General features: G+C 39.7%; 2 protein-coding genes and 1 long non-coding RNA gene across 5 annotated transcripts; 2 read left to right on the forward strand and 1 right to left on the reverse strand.

Annotated features, from left to right (window-relative positions):
• The first annotated feature begins 1,262 nt into the window (after window positions 1-1,262).
• On the forward strand, window positions 1,263-3,445 carry LOC101169970 (free fatty acid receptor 2-like). The gene has a single exon (XM_020710323.2). The coding sequence runs from the start codon at window positions 1,881-1,883 to the stop codon at window positions 2,910-2,912; it is 1,032 nt and encodes a 343-aa protein (XP_020565982.1). The 5' UTR covers window positions 1,263-1,880; the 3' UTR covers window positions 2,913-3,445.
• A 5,435-nt stretch (window positions 3,446-8,880) lies between these two features.
• LOC111948997 lies at window positions 8,881-12,469 on the forward strand. Of its 2 annotated transcripts, none has more exons than XR_002875003.1 (3): window positions 8,881-9,116; window positions 10,550-11,599; window positions 11,815-12,469. It is a non-coding gene; the product is annotated as an uncharacterized LOC111948997 (long non-coding RNA). The 2 variants fall into 2 exon arrangements; XR_002875002.1 differs by having other exon boundaries at window positions 8,881-8,986.
• Window positions 12,470-13,561: 1,092 nt separating this feature from the next.
• On the reverse strand, window positions 13,562-27,388 carry LOC110016697. Of its 2 annotated transcripts, none has more exons than XM_023964396.1 (6): window positions 26,416-27,388; window positions 25,997-26,059; window positions 24,437-24,802; window positions 23,502-23,741; window positions 21,712-21,811; window positions 13,562-14,333 (listed from the first exon to the last, which is right to left on the reverse strand). In XM_023964396.1, the coding sequence occupies exons 2-6, from the start codon at window positions 26,046-26,048 to the stop codon at window positions 14,243-14,245; spliced, it is 849 nt and encodes a 282-aa protein (XP_023820164.1). In that variant the 5' UTR covers window positions 26,049-26,059; window positions 26,416-27,388; the 3' UTR covers window positions 13,562-14,242. The 2 variants fall into 2 exon arrangements, with proteins under 2 accessions (XP_023820164.1, XP_023820165.1); XM_023964397.1 differs by lacking the exon at window positions 13,562-14,333 and adding an exon at window positions 17,274-21,423 and having other exon boundaries at window positions 26,416-27,086.
• Between the last annotated feature and the right edge of the window lie 217 nt (window positions 27,389-27,605).

The following is a 27,605-nucleotide window of genomic DNA, read 5'->3' on the forward strand; positions in this document are numbered from 1 at the left end:
AGGCACACACTCCACTTGCCCAGGCTTAGGCAAAGATCAATGTTTGAGTTGGGTATGCATTTAAGTCCAGTGCTCTACTGATCCATCAATCTGCCTCAGCGCCCTCATTTTAGTGATTCCTTCTTTATTTTTCTTTCACTGCAGTTAAACTGACCAACAACACAAATTGACTAGTCACTGAAAATAGCAGCAGTAACAAACTAAATAGACTTATCCGGTACAGCACAAACAAAGGGAAGTATAGTCAACCCAGTAGACAGCATTTGGGAAGTGGTGGTACAGGAGATTGGTATCACAAATGTTCTCTGGGACTCTTTCAACATTGGAACTGCTCACGTTTCGCAGCTAAACAGATCCCATCTCCCTCAACTTTGTCATGGTTTATTGCTATTCTTTATTGTCTGACTTAGAAGACTATCCAAAAATCAAGGGTGTGTTTGTCAGCTGGCCCTGCTGCCCATGCCACATGTTTAGTAGAGAGGGATTACTCTGATAACAGGCCATCCCATTTCCGTCAGTCGTGATCAAGAGGTATTCACGGAGAAGCATGTTTTTGTGGATAACTAAGTTTGATTTAATATCTCACAATAAAACAGCCTTGAAGGGACTACAAAAAGAAGGCCAGTAGTTACTAGGGGAACCGTGTTTGGTGATTGTGGCAGATCAACGGTGGCAGTTTCTGTATGTAAATTATCATGTAAATAAGTGGCCGTGACAGATGAAAGCAGGTTGGAGCTGAAAACTGGGGAAATCGAGGAGATCAAACAACACAGCTGGGTAATAACCCCACGTTGACGTGCCAAGAAATGGGCAATGGAGGTAAGCCACAATTACCACTGGAGACTTGTCGCAGAGGAGAGTATTTGTTAACCAAAAAAACCACCACTGCAGATAGAGGGGAAGTCTTAAACTTGTCAGCGGTACATTTTTGGTTTCATCACAGTCTCTCGGAAGACAAAAAAACAAAAAAACAACACTTCTGCTTGGTGAGTTGACTATAAAAAGTGAGACACCGTCTTACTCACACCGTCTTACTCACCTGACACAGATCGCTACATGACAGGTAGGAACTCATTTTTCCTTTGTAACACTCTAAACTGTTTAAATAAAAACTAACTTTATTTATTTTTTTATTCTCTTTTATTATCCTCATATTCATATTTAATAGTGACATAGGGAACAGGTAAAAATAGCAAAATACAGTTTTGCCATGAAGCTCAAAACACTAATTTCCCCAGTGCATTTCTCTAATTAGGTTTATTAGGGTTATAGTTTTCTACTATATATCCAACATTTAGTCATATAGTGTGAACAAGGCCTGGAAGTTAATGATAACATCACAGGACATTAGACATTATCATTACACCAGGACCACAGAATTAGGTTTGTATACAAACTCATTTGTAGATATCAGTACATTTACTCATCATTGTGAAAGGATATACAACCTCAATAAACTGTGAAACATAGATAAGGAGAAATTAAGAAAGACTAAAGGCAAAAAAAAATATAGTTTTGCATAATCTTGTTGCTAAATAGTCATTATAAGAAATTTTCAGAAATGCACATTTGACCCTACAATGGACTGTATTTAACTTGATTTTTTCTCATTTCCTCTTATCTGCACAGCTCAAAGCCCCAGAGAAAATAATGGGCTCTGTTTATTGGTGAGGACAAGGAAACCGTGCTGCCTCATCCAGTTTGTTCCAGGCCACTGACCCAATAAGATGCCTTCAGGTCCTGTAGCTTAGCCTGTTCAACAGATCAAACTCCCCTTGTGCTGCAGGCTTTTTGGTTCCAGCAGCAAAAGATTATAAAAAGACGATTTTCAGTTTATTTCATTAATTTTTGACTGATCTGAGGCAAAAACCGAGGTCAACATGCATGCTTGCCAGACTGGGCTGTGCCTCCCCGTCTACATTGTTACCTTTGTGCTGGGCTTCCCAGCAAACGTCCTGGCCTTCTACACCTTCTGCAAGAAGGTGAGGCAGAAGCCCAAACCAATAGACATACTGCTCCTCAACCTGACCATCTCTGACCTCCTCTTCCTCCTCTTCCTGCCATTCAAGATGCAGGAAGTGATGAACGACATGGTGTGGAACATAGCCTACGCACTTTGCCCATTGTCTGGCTTTGTCTTCTACATGACCATCTACACCAGCACCTTCTTCCTCACTGCTGTCAGTGTGGAGCGCTACCTGGGTGTAGCCTTCCCCATTCAACACTCCTTGAGGCGCCGGCCAGTGTACGCTGTGGCTGCCAGCATCTTCTGCTGGATTTTCTCTTTCCTTCACCTGAGTATTGTCTTTATTGTCCCGTTTATTGGACAGGATGATTCCCTGAAGGAAAAGAAGGTGTGTTATAAAAACTTTACGGAGGCTCAACTGCAGGTCCTCCTTCCCGTCCGCCTCGAGATCTGCATTGTGCTTTTCTGCATACCTTTCCTCATTAGCAGTTTCTGCTACATCAACTTCATCAGGATTCTGTCTAAGCTTCAGCACATTGACCGGCGCCGGCGCCTGCGGGCCATTGGCATGGCTTTGGGAACACTGGTGGTGTTTGCATTATGTTTTGGACCATTGAACGTCTCACACATAATTGGATACATCACAAATGAAAGTCCTGCTTGGAGAGACAAAGCCTTACTGTGCAGTACCTTCAACGCATGCCTGGACCCTTTTATTTTCTACTTTTCCTCATCCGCTGTAAGAGGAACTGTTGGTAAAGTGGTGGAAGGAGTTAAACACTCTCTAAGCAGGTGCATGTCCTGTCACATGTTCCAAGCCTCGCAGCGGGGAATTAACAGGACTACACAAGATAAGAAACTCAAACAAAGTGAGACCAATTTATCTGAGCTGACTGGAAGGGAGCTTCACAATTCCCTTGCATTCAGCTCAGATAGAATTAGATAATAATGTCACGATTGCATTTTTATACTCGAGAAAATGACTTGGCAGCGCACACTGCAGCATGTTTCTGCTTGACTCAGATGAACTTCCTGTTTCAGAAAGCTCCACCTGAGCAAGCATAATCACTTTTCTGATGGAGTGCTGTGCACAAACCTGCAGAGACTAGCCATTTTGAACTGTAATCTAATACAGAGAAAGCATTTTTGCAAAGTGGAAGGATTTCCAAAGTTCTTTGATGCAACAAGGTGTGGTGGAGATGTAAACTAGAGATGACAACAAAACAACACCCAACAACAGCTAAAGATCCTATCTCCTCACAATGAGAGACAAAACTTTCTTGCCAGCTTTCATCATGAACCGGATGTTTGTTTGCAGCAACCTGCTTAATATATGACAAGCAGGATTTCTTTAGCCTGTAATGCTCAGCACAGCACTTTCATTATTTGGTGTTTCTCTTTCTGACAGGTTTGTTTCTGTCCTCATGCAGACTGGGGTTTGTTCAACAGAACCATATTTATAGAAAATATTCTGCTTGTGTGAAAAGTTTGTGTATGTCCGGGATGTAATACATGAAAAAAATAAAAAATATATATACACTCCCACAATGTCAACAGATATCCAATAGAATTTAGTACAACTTGTTTAGAAAATGTTACAAGCAAAACTGTCTGAGCCTCCATGAGCAAGCAAAAAAAGTTTCCAATCAGCATCATTATCATTAATAGTATCATTGTGTGTAAATAAAAAAAAAAAGTTTCATGTTTTGTACAGAATGTGTTTAATGTATCATGACAACCTCATAATAAAGACTATTTTTACTTCATGAGAATCAGAATTCTGACTGAGCAAAAGATTATCTGTTTTCCATCATTCCACAAACACCACCACCTGTTAATTGGTAGCTCGTGGTTTTTGCTCTTGGCATTGTAGGTCATCTAAGATGCACTTTCTTCAACATGGGAATCAAGATCTCACCCACATGCTGCAAAGATAAACAATGCCATCACCCAAGCAAGCGCTGGTATCATCTTTAATCCTTTTATGTGAGGATTAGAGGGTGAGCTAATAACTCTGTTTGACAGGTGTATGAGAAAGGAAAGAAGCATTTTATTTTGAGTCAGGGTGAGTGACTAAGACGAGCGGGCTAGAAGCCATCGAAGTAGTGAACAAATCCTCCATCACTCTTGTCAGCACGCTTCGCTGTAAAGTTTTTCCAAGGAAAATTTAGCTTTGATGTGCAAAAACAAGTGACTCAATGTTTAAAAGGACACATGTAGTGATGAGCATATGTACAGTAAAGAAGGCCTTGAAGTGACAGAAATTTCTATAGAAAGGGACAGAAAGAAGAATCTAAGGTTTATTTCTGTATCCCTTGTGCTATCCTAGGCACTTTAACATTGGGAGTAGACAGTGCGCTGAACCTTTTTTCTTTAATGATTTGAGATCTTCACTGGTGTCCATGGATTACATGAAATCTTTCCACCTTTGTCCACCTTTGTCATGGTAGGGAGAACATGTCAATGTAAGGGTGGGGTCATCTAAGATAAGGTTTAAAGTCAGAGTTAGATCAGTAACTGATGAAATCTCTGGACTTAAATGATGTCTTGTCTACTGAGATGAACTGCATTAACAACACTTGGCTTTGTGACCGTATAATGCATAATTTAATTTCCAATTCGATAAAAAGATATTCTTCAATGTTTTTGCAGTTCAAGGTGAGGTCAAATGATCGAATTTTTTGTACTTCAGGACAAATGGAATGGTGAATGGTTTATTTTTGAATTTATGTCTGGAACTTGTTTTTAACACGTTCAACGTTAGCTGCATCAGCTGTGTTAGCATGTTCACAACACCTGTAACTCCCAACTTTGTTTGCAGCACAAAAAAATCTGACTGATACCACTAAAACAAATGATACTGTGACTACAATATGGAGAGATCTTAGGAATGAATAAAGATGTATTGTTGATACAAAAATGTTCATGAAATAGTCCATAGTCATTTGGTGGTAAGGCTCTGGACAGATGACATCTTTATCCAGGTGGGATAAGATTGGACAGTAGATGGATAAACCACATGCTGATGGTGGCTGAGGCCAGTCCACAACATAGAATTGGTCCAGTAACTTATATCTTTATATTTAGAGTCTTTGGCAAACAATTTCAGTATTTGACTCACCTCTTTTTCCAGTCTGCTTTCATCGGAGGAAGATTCATGATTGTAACTACATGAATACAGTATAATCACAGTGAATGCAGAGAATATTCACTAAACTCTCAAATTTAATGACAAACAAGCCCAAGTTTTAAGGGGAATACATCAAACATAATGTATATAAGTCTTCTCAGTTTAAATAGGTCACCCCTGGGTTAGATGTTTGTTGCATGATCATTTAAGATTTACAACTCAGCTTGAACTACTGAGGTATGTCTGGAAGGAACTTCCAGTTAAAATGTTGTTATTCGTTGAAGCTGAAACTTGAACTTTAAGAAACATGGGAATCTATTCAAGTCTTTAAATTAATTCTGTTTTGGATTCTAGGTCACTGTTAGAAGAAGTAGATGCAGTTTTGGTACTGAGATATTTGCTCCTGTTGAAGCAGAGACTCACAGAGCCGACAGCATTGCAAAAAACAGCAGGTGTCAGAATATTTAGGGCAATGTGTTGCAATGATAAAATATAGGTGCGTGCCACGACGCCAGAAACAAGAGCGAAGACAATGGAAAGGTTCAAGCCCTTTTATTTTAAATTGTCAGACCAAAGCAGCGGCACTGCAACCAAAAGATGAGGACATACAATAATGTGATATACAGAAATATATTGAAAGAAACAGGTGAAACATTAAACACGCTATATATATATATATGAATCTGAAAACAAACACATACCATAAACAGCAACCCCACGACACACTGCAAAACCGGAAACGGCCAAATGGTACATCCCACACACACACCTGTTCTCCTTATATACCGCATCACGCCCCAAAACCAAATCCCCATTGGTCGCACATTGTTTTTCTAATATTTAGTCTAAATGAAGGAGGCAGATACATCGGTTGTCAGTGTTGAGTGGTCACATCCCAACCCCCCCATGAGCTTCCAAGGCCTGCTTTTTTGTTGTGAGAATAAATCCACTGAAGAGATGCACTTCCAGGCTCTGGTTGTCCATCACCAGAAAATACTTTGATCTGCAGGAATGGAGGTCACCAACCAATCTGAACACAGCAGGGCTCCGTCAGCTGGGGGCTCAACCATGCTGCTGCGATGGCTGCTTGCAAGAAGGGTGCAACTGTCGAGCTTGAAGGTGAGCTTACATTGGTGGAAACCTCCAGTTAGACAGGGGGGTGCAGGGAGCAGTCTGTGGGATGAAGGCTTTGGAAGTAGATCATTGGAACAAAGGATGAAAAGTGTCTTTAGGTTGTTAAAAAAAACTGATTAGGAAAAGGGTAAAAATAATCTGATTACAAGAAAAAATAAATTGATTAAAATAAAAACTAAGGCAATTCTTTAAGACCCACCTCAATAAAAATTAACATGTTATCGTAGCATTTTTCTTAAGCTAAAAATTACACAGCGTGTGGAAGTCACTCTTTTTGGCATGGTAAACCAGTGTGTTCAGGTGAAGAACGTGGTGAAGAAGTCACCTCAGACCCTCTCCAACATCTGCCTCAAGATCAATGTGAAGCTGGGAGGGATAAACAACATTCTGGTGCCTCACCAATGGTGGGTTACATTTTTTTTATCCATTCATTTTCTAGTGTTTAATAGAATCATTAATTATTAATCACAAATGAAATTTTGACCTTAATCAACAGAAAAATGCCACAAGGACTTTTGTTTTTAGTTGAAGTTAGTCTTGAAACAGACAAACAAACTACTCACAGGCTGGCAAGAGCAGAATTCTAGTTCTTTTTTTTTTAAGATCATAAGTCATAGCACTGGGCTGGACTGGTAAGCATTTGGACTGGTTCCCCTCTTAACATGGGTAATTACTTCTGATTAAAACATTAGGCCACATCATGAACGGAATGCTCTAGAGTGGCTCTCAAGGCCTCCTGAGTAAAAGTTACCTGGTAATGACCTTATTTTCTCCACTCACACTATCACAGCTCTCAGAGGTAATAGGATTTTAATTGGTTGTTTTGAAAAAAACAAAAAAACAGGGAGAATTTCTGCTTATCTGTTTATGACTTTCTTATTATAAAACAAAATGTACTTCTAACATGAATTTTTTAAAAATTTTCTGGTTTTCCTTTTGTTGTGCATGATTTTCTGTGTTTTATTTGTTAAATATTCATTCATTCATTCATTCATTTAGTCATTCATCTTCTTCCGTTTGATCCCTTTGGGGTCACAGGGCTGCTGGAGCCTTTCCCGGCCACTTGTGGGCCACGGCAGGGGACATCCTGGACAGGTCACCAGTCTGTCGCAGTTGTTAAATATTTCTTCACAAATCTCTTTTCTGTCCCAGGTTGGGCACAGTGGAAACATTCCTGCAGGTAATGTTTTTAACATCTTTGTTTAAAATGTTAGCTATTTGAATTTGACTTCAAACATAGTGTTCCTTTGCTTATTGCAGGAGTTATGTTCTAAAAATAACCCGCGATAGGTAAAACCTACGTAGTGGTCTTCTTTATTTTTTTCCCAATTATTACAGATGTTCTAAGGTTGTAAAACTCCTCACTACACACTTTATGCACTATTCTCACTTTTCTCTCTTGTTTAAACTGGGATGAGGGAGGGGAGGAGGCACCCCCACACTGGACTGAGGACCCAAACGCTGCTTTAAAAACAAACAAACAAAACTCAGCACTATTATGCAATATTAAACCAGCCAACTATTTTATTTCCACCCTTTTCAGGCCCCTTTAACGCCCCTGAGATCAGTTCTTTTCTGTTTTTCTTTTACTTGTGACCCCATGGGTGTTTTTTATTCTTGCTTCTTGTTACTTTTCCCCTTCCTTGACGATCTTTCCCAGCAGCCTCCTTTTTTTTAAAATTAATTTTCACCGCATCTGGTACCTCATGTCAGTTGGAGCAGCAGCACTTTTAATTTCTGTCAGAAATAATGTTTAATTTTATTTTTTTTTCTCCCAGGGTCTGATAAAAGAGATGTTAATGTTGATTTGGTGTTTAGTTTCAGACTTCAAGTCCTCCAACTTGCTATTTCATTCTGTTTTTTTATCACTTGTCATGAATTTAACATCTAAAGCCCATGTTCTTTTGAGCACACTGCCACCTGCTGGCTCTGACTTGTAAATGCCATTTATAAAACTTTTCAAAAACCCCTTTGGACCAGATGCCCCATCTGGGTGTTGCAGCTACCTTGTTTAGAGGGGCTCAGGTCTGAGTGGGTTTACAGCCTCTCCTCTCATATAAGCAGTGCCTATTAGCTGATAAAAGTCCCTTGCTAAGTTGGAGTCATGCTTTTAGTTTAAGTTTGAATTTGGACATGTCATTTTTATTTAACTCAAGTTTATTTTTTTTACATCATTTTTATTAATTAGTCAAAGGAGAAGATAAACAGTAAACCTCACTAACAGAAGGACAGTAGAAGGTAATTCTGCTAAGGTTCGTGCAAAGATTTCTGCTTTTGTTTGCGGTTAGATCGGCGTTTAGAGCTTGTGAATGGTACATTGGCAGACGATCCCTTGAGCAGTGAGGTGTAACATAAGCTTCTGCCTCTGCTGTTGTACTGACAGCCTTCCAGTGTGGAGGCCAGTGGGTTTGAGCCTTTATTAAGTCACTAGTATCTAAAAAGCCTTTTTAAAAAAGCCAGATTGAAAGTATATTTGTACATTTTAAATTACGTAATGTCATGGTTTTTGTTGTTGTTGCCTTAGTTGTTTACTTTATTTTGTTTTTGTAATGATTTGAGATCTGCTTCCTGTTTAATTTTGAAGGTTTCCTGTATGTCATCATTTGGAGTTTCATTTCCCTGGTCCCAATCTCTCCTGATTGTTTTCACCTGTGTCAGTCCTGTTTGTATATATGTCTTGCTTCTGCCTTTGGACCATACTTTCATTTCCCAGACTGTCTTCTGCTCTGTTTGCCTGGTTACCTGGTTAGACCACAGTAAGTTTTCTTTGGTTTCCCTGCTCGGCAGCGCTTTCTGTCATGTTAATAAACCCCTGGCCTTGGAACCGTGTGCCTCCCATCTCTGCATTTTGGGTCCTTTATACTCATCAAGCCTTATACCTGACACGTAAGGCACACCACTTCTTTATGCTAACAAAAAGAGTAGTCTACTTATTAATCTTGGTAATAAAAGTATCGATAAGTAATGGTTTAAAAAAAATAACAAAGTTTTATTATTACAATGGACTGACCTGTTTCTACGTCGCTGTAAAGTGTGTAGTTTATGTGTGAACAGTGGTGCAGTCGTTGAAACTAGTGACGTGTGTTTGGACTGTTATACTGTTATCGATGGGGATGTGGATTTCAACACCTCATGCTTTCATGTTTGGAAAAATCTTGCGAGATGCTGAATGCTTATTTCTCTGCTCTTTCGTAAGTTGGAGGCTTGTCAGAAAGGAGACCACGTTGGCATGAAAACCTTTTGAATGAAGTCTTCATTAACTTGTTTGACGTCAGGAGCAGAGCCGGTTGTTCTGCCGACATAAGACTCTTGAATGTTCTGTTTTCCATGGTGCTGATGCCTGCTCCTTTTTTTATTTTTATTTTTTAATGAGGTAGAGCGGAAACGACAAGTTGTTTTTGAAAGCTTCTGAGATCCATTCAAAGGTTGAGGAATAATGCAACAACGAGCAGCAGTTCTCCATTCCTTTGTGCTAAATCCTGAGTGGATTTGCTTCAAATTGTGACATTTTTTGCCTTTTTTTTTCTGACCAGTTTCCTTATTTGAGCCTCCTCCTGAGCATCCAAATCCAGGGAGTTGGCCTGCCGTAAATCTGCAGTGTGTCAAAGCCTGAAATCTTACTTTTGGCCCCAAACCCTTCCTCCCCTGTGCCAGAGGACTACATTCCATGGCTGTACAATCTTAACCCGCCTCTGAGGTGTTGGAAAGGTTAAGACCCGGAGGATCATTATTTAGTGGGCTCTCGGACTCATTCATGCATGTTTGGGGGGATTTGAAGCTGATCAGTGGAAGCTCTCTTAGGCAGGTTATTTGGTTGCAGATTGAAAATCTAGAGCTTTGCTGTCTGAAATGGATGTTCAGGTTGTGTGATTTACATGTGGAGCAGCGGGGAGGGGGCAGTTAAACACATGTTTACATACCAGATGTGTTTGCTGGGCACACATTTAAAATGTCATCAGCTTTGCAAACATGAGCTGGTAGTGAGCTAACATCCGCTTGACCATCGTAGTTCCTAATGAAGTCAGCAGATGTGTTTGACAGGAGCAGGAAGCTGTTTTTTTTCCCGTTCTATAATATTACAAACTAATTTAGACTTTTAAATATGACATAATGTCAGATTCTCCTGAGGAAGTCTCTCTTTATAGTGGAAAGTGATAAAGGAGGGATACGAAGTCCACAGAAAGTGCCTTTCCTCTCGATGGTGCTGTCAATTGATAGAGAAAATTCAAATGAATCAACATAAGATCCCATTCAAACACACGTTCCTGAGCATTTTATATGCTCTCTGTACATGCCATATTTTTTTTTTTTCTCTTTAGGAATGGGGACACAAATGTGGGCGAGCACCCAAGTTGAACTCTATGCCAAGTAAACTGATGTGGTGGAGGTGAAGTTCTAGTGGTGCGTCGATGGATGGAATTTATTTCAGACTCAGTCCAATCAATAAAAGAGTACACAGACTCACTACATTTAAAAAGCACAGTGTCAAGAATAGACAAGTTAAGAAGCAGTATACAAAATATTACAATGGTTAATAAAGAAATAAATTAATTAAAAGAATAAGAGGAAAATAAGGTGAAAACACTACTGATACATACCACATCATAAATGGGACAAATAAGAAGACAGTCCCTCCAGTGTTTCAATGACTTTGACTAGAAGCGTATGGCACGAAATCTAATGTTACATATAGCCAAGATGAGAGTATTCTCAGCCCATAACTACCATTCTCTCAAACTGCCAGCAGGGGGCGACACTTGTATTTACAAAATTAGGCTGACTATCAAAAGTTGCATTTATTTTTCTTTCAATGACCGTTTTATCAGCGATACCCAGCCATTGGTTATGATTATTATTATTTTTGAATGATCGTAACATCAAGAGAGGATTTTTAAGGCTTTACAGAGAATCTTACTGGGGTGGAGGGGAAATGCAAGCGACTCTTCTTGTTTTTTTGTTTTTTTTTGCATTTAATCATTGAACTTTTGCCAATAATTAAGTATAAAATTGTAACTAGTAGTTTTATTTGATAGTTGAATGTTTATGGAGATTTCTTTGTCGAAGAAAGATTCACTGAATCAGATGAAAATTTTCCTCCGCTTTTACCTCCATGTATTCTTGTTTTCACACTTGACTGAGAATAAATTAAACGCTATGTTTCCACGCATTTTTAGCATCAATATTTTGTAGGATCTGGGGATGCATTAAACTTTGAGCAACATAATGAGAGAGCAATAACCAACAGCAAGAGATCAGCACAGCTGCAGCATCATTTAAATGTGGCGAGATGGATTATCTGATACCAGATGCTCTGCAGGGTGGCACTGAACACGGATTATGTTCGCATCCTAACCGTCAGTCCCTGAGCGGTGAGCCACGTGCATTTGACAAAGTGATGGTGCAAATTCCTAAACAGTTTTTTTTTTTTTTTTTTAATGAGGAAGAAAGGCCATTTATAGAAACAAGTGTTCTTCTGTGAGCCTTAATGCAGCTTTTAAACTTTTACCTGAAATTTTCTCATGATGGTGCAATGGTATTATTAACAGGGAAGTGTAGGAGGTCTGTAGCAATTTTTATTTTGCAGGTGGCAGTTTGGATTGGGACAAGATGGGAAATTAAGGTTTTGCACGCCCACAAAAGAAGGTGATGTCAAACTTGGACAGGCAGTCTGAAAATGGTGGAAACAATGTTTTTTTTTTTTTTAATTGGCTGCAGCTCGAGGGCAACATCGAAAGCTGAACAAAAAGTTTGAAACCATAAATGTTTTTGTTTAGAAAAAAGCTAAAGAAGTTGAAATGTGTACCCTGAAGCAGGATGAGAGCACTGAACTCACCACGCAACACTGTCACAGGTGTTGCTGAAGACATTTCCTACTTTTGCTGTAAGGCTGGTGGAGGAGTTTTTCACAGTGACAGATTTTCAGCATTGTTTTGTTTTCTCACAGTTGACATTACTGTCAAGGTAAACCTCATGGATCAAATGAAGTTTTGCTGCTGTTTAGATCCCTAAGTGTTGGAGAGGCTGTCATGCTGGAGGCCGCACTCTGCTGAATTCTTGCATCTTTCTTCAGTGTCTCTTAAGTCACTGTACTTGAAGGACTGTTTTGTCATTTCACCATTTGCAAAATGACAATGTTGCACCGACAGTTAGTGATGCAGCAGCAACTCCGACTGCCAACACTTTATCATAATTACTGAGGCAGTGACATAAGTGCTTTTAATAAAAAGGAGTATCGGCTGAAAGTGCGTGTCAGCTGCAATAACCGTCTTAATCACGATGTCTATCGTTTGCGAGGCAAATAAATGTAGATTCTGACAGCTGGCTCCCATCCCGCAGAGCAGAATGGACACAGTCTTCACACTGCAGGTTGTTCTGACTCACAGCTCAAACATCAGCTGCTTCTTTTGCCATTTGCCGCTTCCACCCGCTCTTCTTTGTTTTCTTCCTTTGCTTCCTGCCATCTTCTCAGCATGGTTCCCTGATTAGCTAATGAAGATTAGATGCATCTGTAAAGCTTTGACCTTGTAGCTATAAATGGAACAAACGAGTGGGATCGCTTTGATTTAAGACCGTCTCAGATCTTGGTTCAGTTAGGAGAGTCTGGTTAGTTTGGATGGGGTTTGAGACTTTGTGTATGCAGACATTTTTGGAATTAGAAAGGTGGAATTAGATTACAGGTATAAAATGATCTTTTTCCGATATTTGAAGAAAAATAGTTGTAGTTGTTGGCTACAGGTTTGTGCTTATTTCTAAAATAATCTTCACCCTGGAGAACCCAAGAACTATTTTTTTTTTTTTCTTCATTTTGGGTTGCAGTAATAACAGTATCCAATCAGATAAAATAAAATACAGCTGCCGAATTTTACCCTGTGTTTTAAGCCAGGGTTATAAAGAGAACAAACAAACTTATAAGTTAACAGTTAAATAGGTTTCTTTAATAGATTGTCACATACCTGAATGAAGTCTGGATGAGTGTTAAACTGGTAAAAATAGGAAAGGAACACTAATCTTAAGAACAAAATCACCAGAAAGTACTCAAGAAATCTTATAAGATGGTAAAATCTAAAAACAAGGAGTTCCACACTAGCATTTAAAAAGGGAAATTCTGTTAAAAAAAGGGAATGTTATACGGCCCAATGATAGGTATTTTTTTTGCTATTAAGTAAATGGTTTGTGGTTTTTGTGTTTTAGTTCATTTTGATCAGTGACTATAAAGTTGTGTAATAAGTGGAAATTAGTCATTTTAGGACAGATTGGGACATAAGAAAAAGATTTTATTACAAGTGGGTCGATTCTTAGAAATGTTCAAAAAAAGGAAAACATTTTTGTTTCCATCTAACTTTTCAATATTTATTTAAGTTTATTGAAGGTAAAATATGTTAAATGATTACAAGCAAGGTTTAATACATTTGAAAGTATCAAGGAGTTTGCAGTGTGGAGGTAAAGGATAACATGTGGATAGGGCCAATGATCTGTTGTGATTGTGGTTTCTACAGAACTTTAGTTGAAGCTCTATCACAAGTGTGACATTTTTTCCATTTTCCTCCAACCTCTGCTGCTCCCATCAGGAGGATGGGTGATATAGAAGGAAAACAACTTGACTCCCCGGCTGTGCTCCGCTGTCTGCTGGTCGTGTGGATGACAAACGACTCGGCAGTGCAGAGAATGATCACACGTCAGCCTGCAGAGGAAAACCCACCATTTGCTAAAGCCCGTTTTTTGTGTAAAGGTTTAGCATCTGCAGCTCCCAGTCAGCAGCAAATATTGATTTTAAAATGCTGCAAAGTTTCTGTATTCAAGCACAATTTGTAGTTGTCTGTCACATTGATTCAATTACATTTCCTCAGATCCCGACTGGGACCTTTGGTTTATGGAAATGGTATTTTCTCCCCACTTAAATGAGTTTTCTCTGGGTGTTGCCGATTTCAGCCACAGTCAACAAGTATTTCTGCCAGGCTTGCTGGGGATTCTTATGTCCTTCAGAATAAAAGCGCCTGCTTGTTCTTCTTTTTTCACCTTTGTGTGGCCTCGTGATGGACAGTCCAAGGTGCCGCCAGCCTCACACCTGATGATGGCTTCAACAGGCTCCAGCTCCCCACGGCCCTAAACAAGATGGATGAAAAATTAATGGATGCAATCTAGAGGAGAAATTCCACAACGCTTCTCTCATCTCTCTGTCCAGCATGTTCTACTGAACCATTCTTATTAGAAAGCTATGTTTTTACTAAATGGGATGAGTTATTGATTAGTTTTCAGCCTGTGGCTTTTCATCCAACCTCTTGAATTATTTATTATCAATGCTTGTTCTCTATCTGCATGAAAATTTGCCCTGGAATCATTTAAGATGACTACATACTTCTGAGAGGTTAGTGTTATTAGGTAGTTAATTTAGTTTAACCTGCTTATATTTCTCTGGCTTAAAGTCTATTAAACCTTTATCATCTGTAATCATTCATCATGGCCTAGACTGCAAGGACCACATTGTTTTTGTAATTTGTCTTTCTTACTTCACCTTTGAGCAAAAGTTCCTACCCCTGACACATACTCAAAAAATCACCTAACTTTGTAGACACCTAGTACACGGAGAAAAATGAATTTTTGACATTGGAAATGACCCCCCCCCCCCCCCCCCAAATAAATAAATAAATAAATAAAAATGCCATCACAGCGGGGAAGCCGTTGATATATTTTTTTTTCTTAATTATCTTGTGGGATGAAATAAAAATCTCAATCAAAACAGACAGGTTGGAGACATACAAAGGACATTTTGAAATTATTATGGGATGACCACAGGACCAGCGACTGTTTTGTAATATGAGAAATTTGGTGTTTTTTACATTTTCCCACAATATGAGAAAATAAACATTCGTTGACCTTTGAACTCGGAAAGAGGCTCCATTTCATTTTCCAAAAAAAGTATCTTTAGTCCAGCTATAAATTTTAACTCCTAGAGATTTTGCTCTATCTCCTCCTAACTCCTTTAGCATCATTAGGAGACTACTTGGGGGGGGGGGGGGGTGTTGAACAAAGTTTTGGTTGCTATGGAGAAAAGCATCAATTTTGATAGAGCAGTTTTTTTTTTCAAGGATGAATCATCCAGGATCTGACCAGGATTGCAGGGGTAGAGGTGGACAATGTGGGGTGTGTAGTAGCCATATAGCCAGTAAGGGCGGGTCAGGAGGCGGCTGCAACGGCAAGAACAGGTAACGGCTGCTAGTCATACAACGCCGCTCACGGCTTTACCGAGGTGGGTCTAAGGGCAGGGATGCCCTGTACAACTCAGTCTGTTTTGGTAAGTTTAGCCATTACCTATTGAATTCTATGACTTTATGTTCAATGATGAAATTATGTTCATTATACTCTTACTGGTATGAGGCCCATTGAGAAGACTGTTGTTGTAATGTTGTTAAAACTATTACTTCAGCAAAGGTTGAAGCTTTATTCGAAACTTAAATGTTGCTTATATTTGATGTTTGTGTGAAGATTAGTCATGTATTTTGAATCCATTAAACCAACAAGTCATTTTTTTTCCAGACCCTAATGGGTAAGACATTTACAGCATTAGGATATCAGAAACTCCAACTACAGACATCAAGTCACATTTCTCTCAAACCACATTTATTTTCCTTTTGTCAGGCCTTCAGCAATCCACTTTGTACTCAGGCTTTTCCAGCAACAACTCTGTCTTAAAGCTCCTGCTGTGAATAACTGGGGTTTCTGTTTCACATGTATGTTTCATGGATCATTGGACTTCCTCTTGGGATCCACAGAGAGAACACAGGCAGATTGCTGGCTGTTTGAATCTGTGGGCGCCCCACTGCAAGCAGATAGATAATAACGAGTGGTGAGGGACCAGCAGGAAGTCCCATCTATCTTTCGAGAACGGTGTGAATCCTGAGCAGCTGAAAAAAATAAAATAAAAATAAAATCGTATTCAGGTAATGTTTGGGAGTCTGTCGAGGTTTTTTTCAAATCTGGCTTTTCTTTACTGAAACATAGGAAATTTTAATTTTATAACCTTCTGAGTGCCTGCAGTTTTAAACACAATTCTGTCCAATTTATTGATAATTATATTCTGCCATTTCTACAAGCCAAAATTACATAACCTGATTAGTAGAGTATTGGCACCCTTACCCAATAATTTTCAATCACTGGTGTTGCACGGGAGATTGTTAGGATTTGTCAGACACTGGCTCTGCAAGCTGGACCACGTAAGATGAGAGGTCTGTACTTCAACTGAGAGAGAAAAAAGAATCACATTGTTTGATTTTTAAGGAATTTATTATATATTCATGCAGAAAAGAAGCATTTGGTTAATAACAGAAGCTCATCTCATAACTTGGTTGGTAATGAGATAGGCTAAGTGTTTCCTGTTGGTCTTCACCAGGTTTACACACAACTGAAGTTGGATTAAAAAATAGTCTTCATTGAGTTCCAGTAGTGAAGGGTTCTGGCTTGAAATGCAAGTGGCTTGAATGGATGATGAAATGGATGAGCTGCTGGTCTGGTGGAAGCTGTGATAACTGAAGAGTGGAGTATTGATTAGCACTTGGCACAAAGCTTGGCATAAGGGCTTGGCTTGGCTTGAGAGCTTAGCTTGAGTCAGTTACTCTACCGCAGGAAGCAGGCGGACTGACGTCGGCTGAAGGTTGAGGAATCCAGATAAAGGCTGCAGGCTGATGGATAGCAGGTGAGCAGTAGGTGTGAGAGTTGACCAGGATCCTGACACTGTAGCTGGTATTTCTTCCATGCAGATCTTCTCAAGAGCTGTTATGTTTTTGGGGCTGGTCTTCCAACTCCCTCCTCAGATTCTCTATTGGAATGAGGTTCAGACACTTTCCAGAGCCTTGAAATATTTCTTTGTTGCCCAGGTGATGTGTTTTAGGCCATTGCCATACTGGAATATCCAACCATGTTTCATCCTTAGTGCTGTCACTGATGAAAGGCTTTTGCACTAAATCTTACCTTACACATTCCCATTCATTCTTTCCTTCATATGGATCAATCATCCTGTCCCCTGTGCAGAAAAGCAATCCCATAACATTTTGTTTCCACCATATGCTTTATTCTGTGTATGGTGTTCTTGCAGTGATTGCTTTAATGATTTGGTTTATGTCAAGCATTAATTGTGGACAATACAAGGAGAAATCGCAGTGTAAAACATTACAATTGCAAATTACTACGGATATTATGTTACTGCTCATTAAATAAGCTAGTTATAAAATACCTATTGTCATCATTAAAAAAAAAACATTTTTAAATCTGACATAAAATTTACTGTAACACATCATTGTTGTGATTGGTAAACGTTATAAAAACACTTGCTTGTGCAGAGTGATATTCTTTTTGTTGTAAAAACTTTTACTTCATGCCGTATATTTACGGTAGATTGCTTTCAGAAATGTGTTTAGCTCCAGTTTGGTTTCATCTACAAGCTTTATTAAACTCTGCATTCTGCTAAGTGAGTTGCCGCATCGCCGCAGGAAACTGCTGCTGGAAAATTTCAAATGAAAGTTGGATCTGAACTCCAAAATCTGAATATTCTTCCAGAGTTATTTTATTTTAGCCACATTTACCTTCACACTCAGCTGCCTTAACAACATTTATGTTTACTTTTTGTTTCTGCCTTTTTCTGTCTAATGATGAATGTTAAAGCTTTGTAAGATATTTAAAATGTATTACCATAAGTTTTTCAGACCCCCCCCCCAAAAAAAAAAAAAAAATTCATTTATTTTTTTTATTTTTTTCTATTGTCGACATTTTCAACAGAGCCAATAAGTCGAACTAAAATCTTGCACCCATTTAAAAAAAAAAAGAATAAATAGCAGAAGATGTGAAGGAAATGTTTACATGGATAAAGGAAACAGAGGAAGGTTTGCTAAAGATACAATAACAATGTTTCTGCTAATTTGATTTGGTCAACCAAACTAAACCCAATCCAATTCAATCCAATCCAGTTGAGTCGCGTCAAATTAAACCAAACAATAAAAAACCTTTCTGATAATTTTGTTTTCCTCTTTTTTTTAAGGTTATAGCAGATTTTGCAGTATGCTGGCTCTTGTGCTCTGCTCGTGGACTCTTCTCTGAGTCAGCTGAGTGCTATAAGTCTGTTTAAATTCAAAATACTTGAAATAGTCATTAAAGCACAAATGAGATCATGTTAGCCTAAAGTAAAAAAGCACAACTCTCCTTTTCAAATGCATCAAATAAATGAACTTCACCAAAATACTATCAGACAATCTATTTATAGGGTCGTAATGTTGTCTCTCTCCATGTCTCCCTGATTCAAATTCAATAAAAGCTATCTTGAGAATCTTAATAATGAGCACTGACACGTATCCAATAAAAATGGAATAAAGGCAATCTCGCTCTTAATGAACGCTCCTTCAAGAAAGTTCTTGCTGCTTTCAACCATTTATTTTATGCATCAAACCAAAAAAAAAGTTTAATCTCGTTATAAATTACGTTGTTACTTAGAAAAATAAGTCAAATGGAAAATTCTCTGGTATTGATTTGGTGGCATCCTGACTAAAAGTTTTTGGTGGATCCATCTCAGTTTTCCCATGTCCAGTTTGGGCTCTTTAGCTTTCAGCTTCCCTTCCACATGATGTACACACCTCCCCTGTTCCTCCATCGCTCCTGAAGCATGATGGGAGGAGAATTAATGCAGGGCAGCACACAGAAGACTACCAATACAAGGGATAATAGACTCGTGGCAAAGAGGGCTTTGACACAAATCTGGGGGAGGTAACCAACTGAGAATGTTCTGCACTCCTTCACAGCTTATACGCTGTCAAATTACTCCTCAGAGGAATTATGGACACCGTTTATCTGCAGTATAATTCAGCACACTGCTTACATTCAAAACCTTTAACCAAGCATCTGCACGGAGTCCTCCACTGTTCTGTCTTAAGGAGTCATTTGTTCCAGTAATCTTACTCAGGTTTTGTCTTTTGGACGAAAATTAACTTTCTTTCATAGTTTAAAATATTATTATAGAAGGTATTGATGAAAACTCCCAGCAGCACATAACAGATTCTATGATATTTGTTCTATTTATTTTTTTCTCCAAACTCAATAAAACCTGCCCTTCCTTTGACCTCTTTGTTTCCTTTTCCTCCACGAGGCTCAACATTAACACTACTGAAGGTTAGAGTGCTCCAGAGCGCTGACTGCACTGGGGTTCACAGAGGTGGAAGATACAAAAATATGCTTCTGGATGATTCCCAAGAACAATTTGTTCGATTCCAGAAGCAAAAGTAAAACTTAAATAAACATGGATGACAGCAGATATGTAAATATATCTGAGCTCCACAAATCACATTCACATCACAAGCTTCTGTTTCTGATAAAGGCAGCAAATCAAATTAAATTTAATGGCGGAAATGAAACCCAAGGGCTGAATATTTGACATAAAATATAAAATATAAGATTTCAATATCCACAAATCTTTAATGTAAAGATTATGTTTAAGGGAGTTTTTTTGAGTCAAACATGAAATAAAAAGAAAACAGACCTAGCATGAACATGAAGGCATGAAAACAATTCCATGACATGACCCACAGAACATTAAAGGCAAACTGCTTCTATTTCTAGTATATTTAAATCCAGCTGTGTTGGATTCTAAAACAACACAGAAGGTGCTAAAACTGCAATTTTATAGTTTGTCAAGCTTCTGTTTTAAAGGTTGCAGAGGCTCATGAATGTGGCAAGTAATTATAAAATACATTCACAACAAAATTGTGACAATTTAGGCTTTGAGACGTTTATCACATTTCACTTTAAGAGTCAAAGTTTCATTTGTTTTTGCAATCGCATAACAGAAATTTGACCAGGATTCATGTAGAATGTGATTCATATGTGATGCTTTTTTCAGGAATAAACAAATGTGCCAAAGCAAACCCCTAAAAAGCTTTCAAAGACCCACTTTGATCATCTTTTGATTTATTTTAAAAGCGCTCCTGGTGGTCTTTTAATTACGATTTTGTTGTTTTTAGCCAAGATGACCCATCTCGTTTTCTTGAACATAGTTTCTGCAGAGCGGTAGTATTTTATCAAAAATTTGTCTTTGAGTTGTGGGCGGGACAGTTGGCATGAAGCAACCCCGCCCCCCTTCCCCTCCCCGTTGCTAAGGGCTTCTGGCCCACCCAGCGTATTTAATACGACACTTTTTCAAGCAGCATTTTATCGTTCGCTCCGTATCCGCAATTTGAATAAAGAAATGCTCAAAAAAGTGTAATTATGGTTGCATATCAAAGGTTTATGTGTTTAGTTAATGTTAAAGTAGAGATGAATGATACATCATGGTTTAAAGCTGTTCATTTGGCTCTTTATTTGAAAATGGAATCTTGGCAAACACATCACAACAGGGATGAGCAAAGAGTATGTGTGCAAGAAAGAAAAACCCAGATTACCATGCAACAAAGCAGTGTTACATAACAGAATAAGAAATAGAAAAGAGTTGGAGGTTGTCTGCTCTGGAATTCACAGTTGGGTCATTCCACAGACTTGAAACATGCAACTAAAGAGTCTTTGCGTGACACTCAACATAAAGTGGAGGTTGAAAAGCATCAAATGGTTCCTGCGCTGTGACTGCAGCTCACCATTTATTACAGGAAAATTAGCAAAACATCTAACCAGTCATCATCACACACATACGTTTATTTTAAAGAGCTATACCCAAAACTTATTTTCTTTTATTGCCATTATATAGCTTCAAAATTACATTGCTTCCTTCAGATCTTAAATTCTGCTCATCTGCAACACAGCAATAAAAAACTACGGTCTTTCTAAACTGAAGTTAGATTTTTGGAGGCTTGTCTGAAAATTATCTTTAGGGGTTTCCGTCTAAAGGCAAAACAAGACACTGTGATATAATAAATGTACAAAATGAGTTTATAAAAAGGTGCGGTTTCATATTCTTCACAGCAGGAGGCAGTCTAAGGACACCGCTGTTGCTTCATGCCAAGGATCCACTTTTGGATTTTTTGTTTTATTTGTCAGAAAGCAGTTCTCTCTTGCCATTGTTCAAAATGCAGTGTAAGGTCACCCGGCTCACAGGACAGGAAGGTCCTCCCTTATAGTCCGTGTTGTGTTTCTCGTTCTCCTCTGAGAAATGGCAATGGCCTTATTTTAGAAGGTGTCATCTAAATGTTCATGCAGTCTCTCTCCCCTGTTATTGTGCCGGCGTTTCCTGAAAAGAAAGTTCCATTTAGATCAAACAGCAATGACAAACGCAGCTCAACACACTCAATAAGAATTGTTTTGCCAGCCGACACAGCTCGGCCTGTCATGTTGCTTATCGTGTGGGAGGACGCCATGTCACATTTTGCTGTTTCCGTCTGTGCCCCCCTGTTTTCTTTATCCTTTTTAAAACAGTTACAACCAGTCTGTTTTTTTTTTCATGGATCTGGTTTTGTCATCAGAGCATGGCCTGAAATGAGATTTGTGTCTGACAAAGTGCCTTTGTGCATTACTGTACCTCCACAGAAGAAATGCAAACACTCCTGCACACACCAGAAGTACAAAGACGAGACAGACCACTGCCACCGTCATCCCTCTGCCTTGGGTCTCACAAGGTGCTGTCAGTAAAAAAAAAAAAGAAAGAAAAGTCAATGAGGAGGTAGGATGAAAACCCATTTGACATGTAAAAGAGAAGAAAAGGTCCGGAACAGCACGTTTGTACACCCATAAAATCTTTCAGGAAGAAGATTCAGGGAATTGTCCCTAATTCCAAATACCCTGAGGGTCATTGAATGGTCATGCATTTTATTACCTATTTTAAAAGCGTTCCCATTGGTCTTTTAATTAAGATTCTGCAATTTTTAGCCAAAATCAGAAAACTTGTGTAGTTGTATAGCTTCTGCAGAGTGGCGGTAGTTAAAATTTTGCCTCTGAGTTGTAAGCAGGACCTTTAATGCGCCCCCCCCCCCCCCCCCCCCCCCCCCCCCCTGTTGCTTAGCTCTCTGTATAAGCAGAGCTGGGAGCTTGTGTTGTCAGAAGTCAGAACGCTGTCTCCCCCTGTGTTCACCGATGGCAACCGTCTCCAGATTTCTAAATGCACTTCATCTCCCATAAACCCCAGTGAACAGTTTCTGGATGCCACTCACCTGGCTTTCATTTGCAATCCCTCACAGTCTACTCAAACACAGTACTGAGCCTCACTCGGTGTGAAGTATTGTTTGTGCCACTCTGCCTGCATTACTGAGCGTTGTATCTAGATGTGATCTTTTGATTTCCTGACCCTGTTTTGTCTCTTGACTCAGTTTGCCTGTCTCAACTCTCATCTGGATCCTGAATGTTCTCATTGTTTCTCTGATGCTCCCTATTGACCCCTACCTGCCTGACCCTGATTTAGCTTTGTGGACTTTTAGCTGGCCTTTTTTGTGACACGTCATCAATAAACACCAGTGTCCCAGTGCCACTAGCAGCCATGCACGCCCAGGCCATCACACTGCCTCCACAGTGTTTTACTGATAATGTAGTGTGCTTTGGATTACGAGCTTCTCCACGCCTTCTCCATACTGTTCTCTTGCCATCATTCTCGTAGAGGTTGATTTTGGTGTCATATGTCCAAAGAATGCTTTTCCAGACCTGTGCTGGCTTTTTTAGATGCTTTTTTAGCAAAGTCCAATCTAGCCTTCCTATTCTTGAGGCTTATAAGTGTCTTGCATCTTGCAGTGTACATTCTATCTACTTTCACACAGTCTTCTTTTCATGGTAGACTTGTTCACTTGGTTGGCTGTTGTGAACGGGTTCCTCTTCACCATGGAAATTATTCTGCAATCATCCAGCACTGTTGTCTTCCGTGGACGTCCAGGTCTTTTTGCGTTGCTGAGTTCACCAGTGCTTTCTTTCTTTCTCAGGATGTACCACACTGTTGATTTTGCCACTCCTAATACTGTAGCAATTTCTCGCATGGGTTTTTTCTTTTTTCTCAGCTTAATGATGGCTCCTTTCACCTGCATGGAGAGCTCCTCCTATGTTGTCTGTTAACAGCAAAATCTTCAAAATGCAAGCACGAGTCCCCTAATCCACTCCAGGCCTTTTATCTGCTTCACTCATAATGACATAACAAGGGAATTGCCCACACCTACCCATGCAATAGCAAGGAAGTCAATTGTCCAATTACTTAAAGCCCATGAAATGAAGGAATTGTGTTTAAAAAATGCTCTAGTTTTTCAAATTTTTATGCAATGTTTTTGTTCAACCCATGGAATTAAAGCTGACTGTGCATACAAAGAAGGCAGACAGAAAAACAGCAGCCTGTACCTGCCGTGTAGGTGGCAGAGCTGTAGCCCAGCTTGTTGCTAACCGTGCAGGTGAAGTGGCCACATATGGGAGACTTCATGACAAACAGCGTGGTTCCATCCTTGGAGACCCTCCCCACTGTCTGGCTGATGGCGGCTCTCTCGTACAGCCAGCTGAAGTGAGGCTCCGTCCCCCAGGCCTCCCCACACACCAGCACAGAGTGAGACACGTTGATGCTGACAGTAACATGATGAACAGCTTCTGCAGAGATGGGTTCAAATATGACAATAGGTAAAAACTCTGCACTGAGAAGAAATGAAAGGCCGCATGAAATACTCAGCTGTGGACATTCATCTGGTATTAAACAAGAATAATGGTGCGTGGCTGACCAAGAGGGTTCAAGACAAAGAATCATGAGAGATGTTTAATGCTGTTGGGAGAAACTGGCTCAGATTCAGAGACCATAATGAGATCAGAGATTGAGGTATAATGTAGTGTGAGATGATGGAGATCCCTGGAAGCTGAGAGCAGATGTAAGAGAAGAGAAGAGCTGACAAATTGATACTGTTAGAGTCAGATCTGAGAAAAAGCAGAGAGACAGACATCCGCAGAGAAAAAGAGAGGAGCAGGAATACTGGCCCTTCAGGCACATTTAAATTAAAGCTTTACATTATTGAGTCATCCACAATTAGGGGAAAACAATGCAAGTTGATGAGAAATGAATGCACATTCATTAAACTAGCTGATCTCAGACTAGACGAAATGATCATCGGCTAACAAGGTGAATATCTGAGAAATGTTAATGCTTGTTGGCGTGACTAAAACTTTTTCAGAAATATTTGTTGCTATGTTTATAAAAGGAAGCGATTAATATTTCCAATTACTGTGTGATCATGATTGTTTTTATTCATTTTTTCAGGTTGAGTGCAGATCAGATGTTCCATGTAGCTCTGTACCGTATTCTCTGACGATGCAGTATGCAGTAATGTTGGCTCCGGTGTGATCTGTCACAGTCACGGCGTACACGCCGCTGTCTGCTCTGCTGTATCCATTAATCTCCAGTGTCGTCTCCTGCTGCTCCACGCTCACATGGATGTTTGGCCTTGAACCAGTGCACTGTGGGCTCCTGCCCGGGCAAGTGGCCAGTGTCACCCTCACTGGATGACTTCCAGTTTCGGGCTTCCGCTCCCAGGTCACCATGGAAACCGCCTCCAGGGGACCCTGATCAATCCGGGCCATCAAAACCAGACTAGAGCCGGGGATTACATGCACAGGCTCCTCATTGATGATGTGCACAGACATGGAAAAGAGCTCACAAGGCACTGTGGACAGAGATCGGATCATTTATCCGTCTGTTTTATCAAACTATCTTACATATACTTAAAACATGGATGTCTCATCTGAATCCCTAATTTTTTTCCTGATCCAGATAATCAGAAGTGGGGGTCGCAGGAATACGGGACAAAACATTCCCTCTCGAGGGCTAGGATTGGACACCCCTGATTTATAGACCCACGCCGATCATCTTTTGAGGTTTGTTTAAAGGGTTTCGTTGGTCGTTTAATTATGGTTATGCCAGTTTTAGCTAAAATTTAAAAAAAACTATCATTTTCTAGGGCATAGTTTCTGAAGTGCAGCAGTCGTTCATTTGAAATTCACCTCTGTTTTGTGCGAAGGACCGTTGGTGCAGAGTAACCCCACCCCCTTTTTCCCCTCCCCAATGCTGAGAACTTTCTGTTTACGTGGTTTCCCACTAACTTACAGCCTTTAACACCCCAAACCTAACAAAAATGGCCAGCAATATCTAAACTATCCAGCCATACAGTTTTTAGCCAGATGCCAGCTCAGACGAGGAAAACTAAGACGTATGTGGATTTAGTCTCCTGCAAGTGGATGCAGAGCATGACAGAGCATTTGCTACTCTTGATTAGCAACAATGAAATAAAAATAAAAACCTCACAGATACAATTTTAAACTTAATGTAATTTAAGTATGTCCTTCTTCATCAGAAAAAACATGTTAAAAACACTGAAAAAGCACTATTTATTAGACTGGGTCTTTAAAGAGATAAATGGACTCAGTCTTTGCAGGACCTATGCAAACAACTGCATGTTTTACAAACTTCCATGTATGAATGTACAGAAAGTGTCTGATTTGAACCTCAAGTGATGATTTATGGTGGATGACAGCAAAGCCTCATGTGATATCAATCAAGCCTCACCAGTGTCCTTACAGCCAAAGCTTGGTGAGCCTTGGTGTAGCCTCCTCAAGAGTTATAAATCACGTGTCTCAACTTCACGGTTGTGCCATAAGGGAAGTTTAAATAATGCAACTGTGGTTATTAATGCAAGAGGCCATTTAGCAGAACTGCTTTGTTTTTCCACAAGAGGTGCAAAATGGGATGTTTGGTGTGTATCTTGAAAAAGAAACATTAGAAATCATGTCTGTGAGAATTCTGGATAAATCTTTTTTTTTCTATAAACAATTATGATCATGGTTACAAAAAGAAGCCTTACTCAAGAGAAACAGTGGGGCAACTCTCCAGCACAGGAAATTCTGCACATCCATGACGCCTGCAGCTGCAGAAAGAAAGCAGAGGAAGCAGGATTTGTGCAGAACATTTTACCCTCTACAGTACACCAATGCTGCAGCACAACTAATAACTCAAAAGAAAGCAAAACATTCCTAATAAAAATGCTCAGTTAATGTATTTTCTATTTACATGTGACACTTCTCATTAAATGGCATATTTGAGCTACAGAGCCACACATTTGTCAAAACTCAAATCCCCCCTGCACAGCAGCTCCAACACAACACACAGGGAACCCAAACACTGGGAGCAGCACAGCAGCACTGCCTGCATGCATTAAACACACCCTGGGATCCATCCTGTTGTTTACTTTGCAGTTAACCAGCTTGAATAGGATTCACCTACCGATGCAAAAAGGAGACAAACAGTTGAACAGAGTCGAGGTTTTTCCACGCTGCGTTCCTGTTGTGAGGTTTCAAAGTGCAGCAAAGTTCATCCTGAGGGTAGATTTATGGTTCCAAAGATTTTCTCATTACAGTAGGAGAAACAAAACAGTGTTTTTTTGGACGTTCTTGCTCTTGTCAGGGTGCAGGCGTCAGTCTTGAAGCTGTTTCCTCCCCCTCGACGGCCCCCTCTCTGCCCTTCCTGTACTTTCAATAACTCTTTCTGCTTTGTGCTTCTAATAAGTGAGCGATCTATTGTAAAAAACAGTAACACACCTCCTGTTCCTGCTCGTCACGCTGTTTTTGCTGACCTCTCTCCCAAACAAACTCTCCCTGAACAATGCAACATCTCCAGACGTTCACACTCTGGTACTGTTTGTAAAACTGCATGGGATTCTTTATAAGAGGAACACAAACCTCTGTTTCTTGGAATGGCCTTTGTGCTTGAAACATCTTGTTCTGCACAAACACCATTTGCACTGCAGGACCACTGCATTGTCTTGGCTCTATTGTTGAGAGGAGGTAATCCAGAAAATGGCTTTCTCTATTCTTCCTTTTTTCCAATAACTGTTCATTGGACAGAACTGAGAAAAGATGGGGAATTCCAACAATTGTACTACATTGGGAAGTTCCAACTCTAAAGTCATTTTTTACCTCAGCCATTAGATACACAAATGAAACTCCACTTTAATCTCAGCTGATCTCGCGATACAGGATGACTTGACAACACAAAGCAGCTCTAAGGCATGAGATCATCTGAGCTACACATCTTTTGCACAACTAGAACACTGGAGCATAATTACATGACTTATTTAAAGGTTAGTGCAGCATTTTATCACTTTAGCTACATCCTGGGGCGTACAGATGAGTGATTTAAAAGTGATTGTAAACCCATTTGTATTAGCAGACAATTTGTGGGGAATCTTCGGCATCGCAGCTGTGGATCCAACATAGATCTTTGTCTACAGATAAAAGAGTTGTTTAGAGGGTGACACTAACTACACGACTGCAAAGCACCGATATGTTCCCCTTTGTATAAGCAAACTTAGTTTATACTCTTGCCTCCCATTGAAAGGGAAATTAGTTTGGTTTTCTGTGATGTAAAGCACACTTCTCCCATTGAACAAAAATAATAATTTTCGTCTTTACACA

Source organism: Oryzias latipes, chromosome 16 (assembly GCF_002234675.1).
Source record: "Oryzias latipes chromosome 16, ASM223467v1".
Taxonomy (NCBI): domain Eukaryota; kingdom Metazoa; phylum Chordata; class Actinopteri; order Beloniformes; family Adrianichthyidae; genus Oryzias; species Oryzias latipes.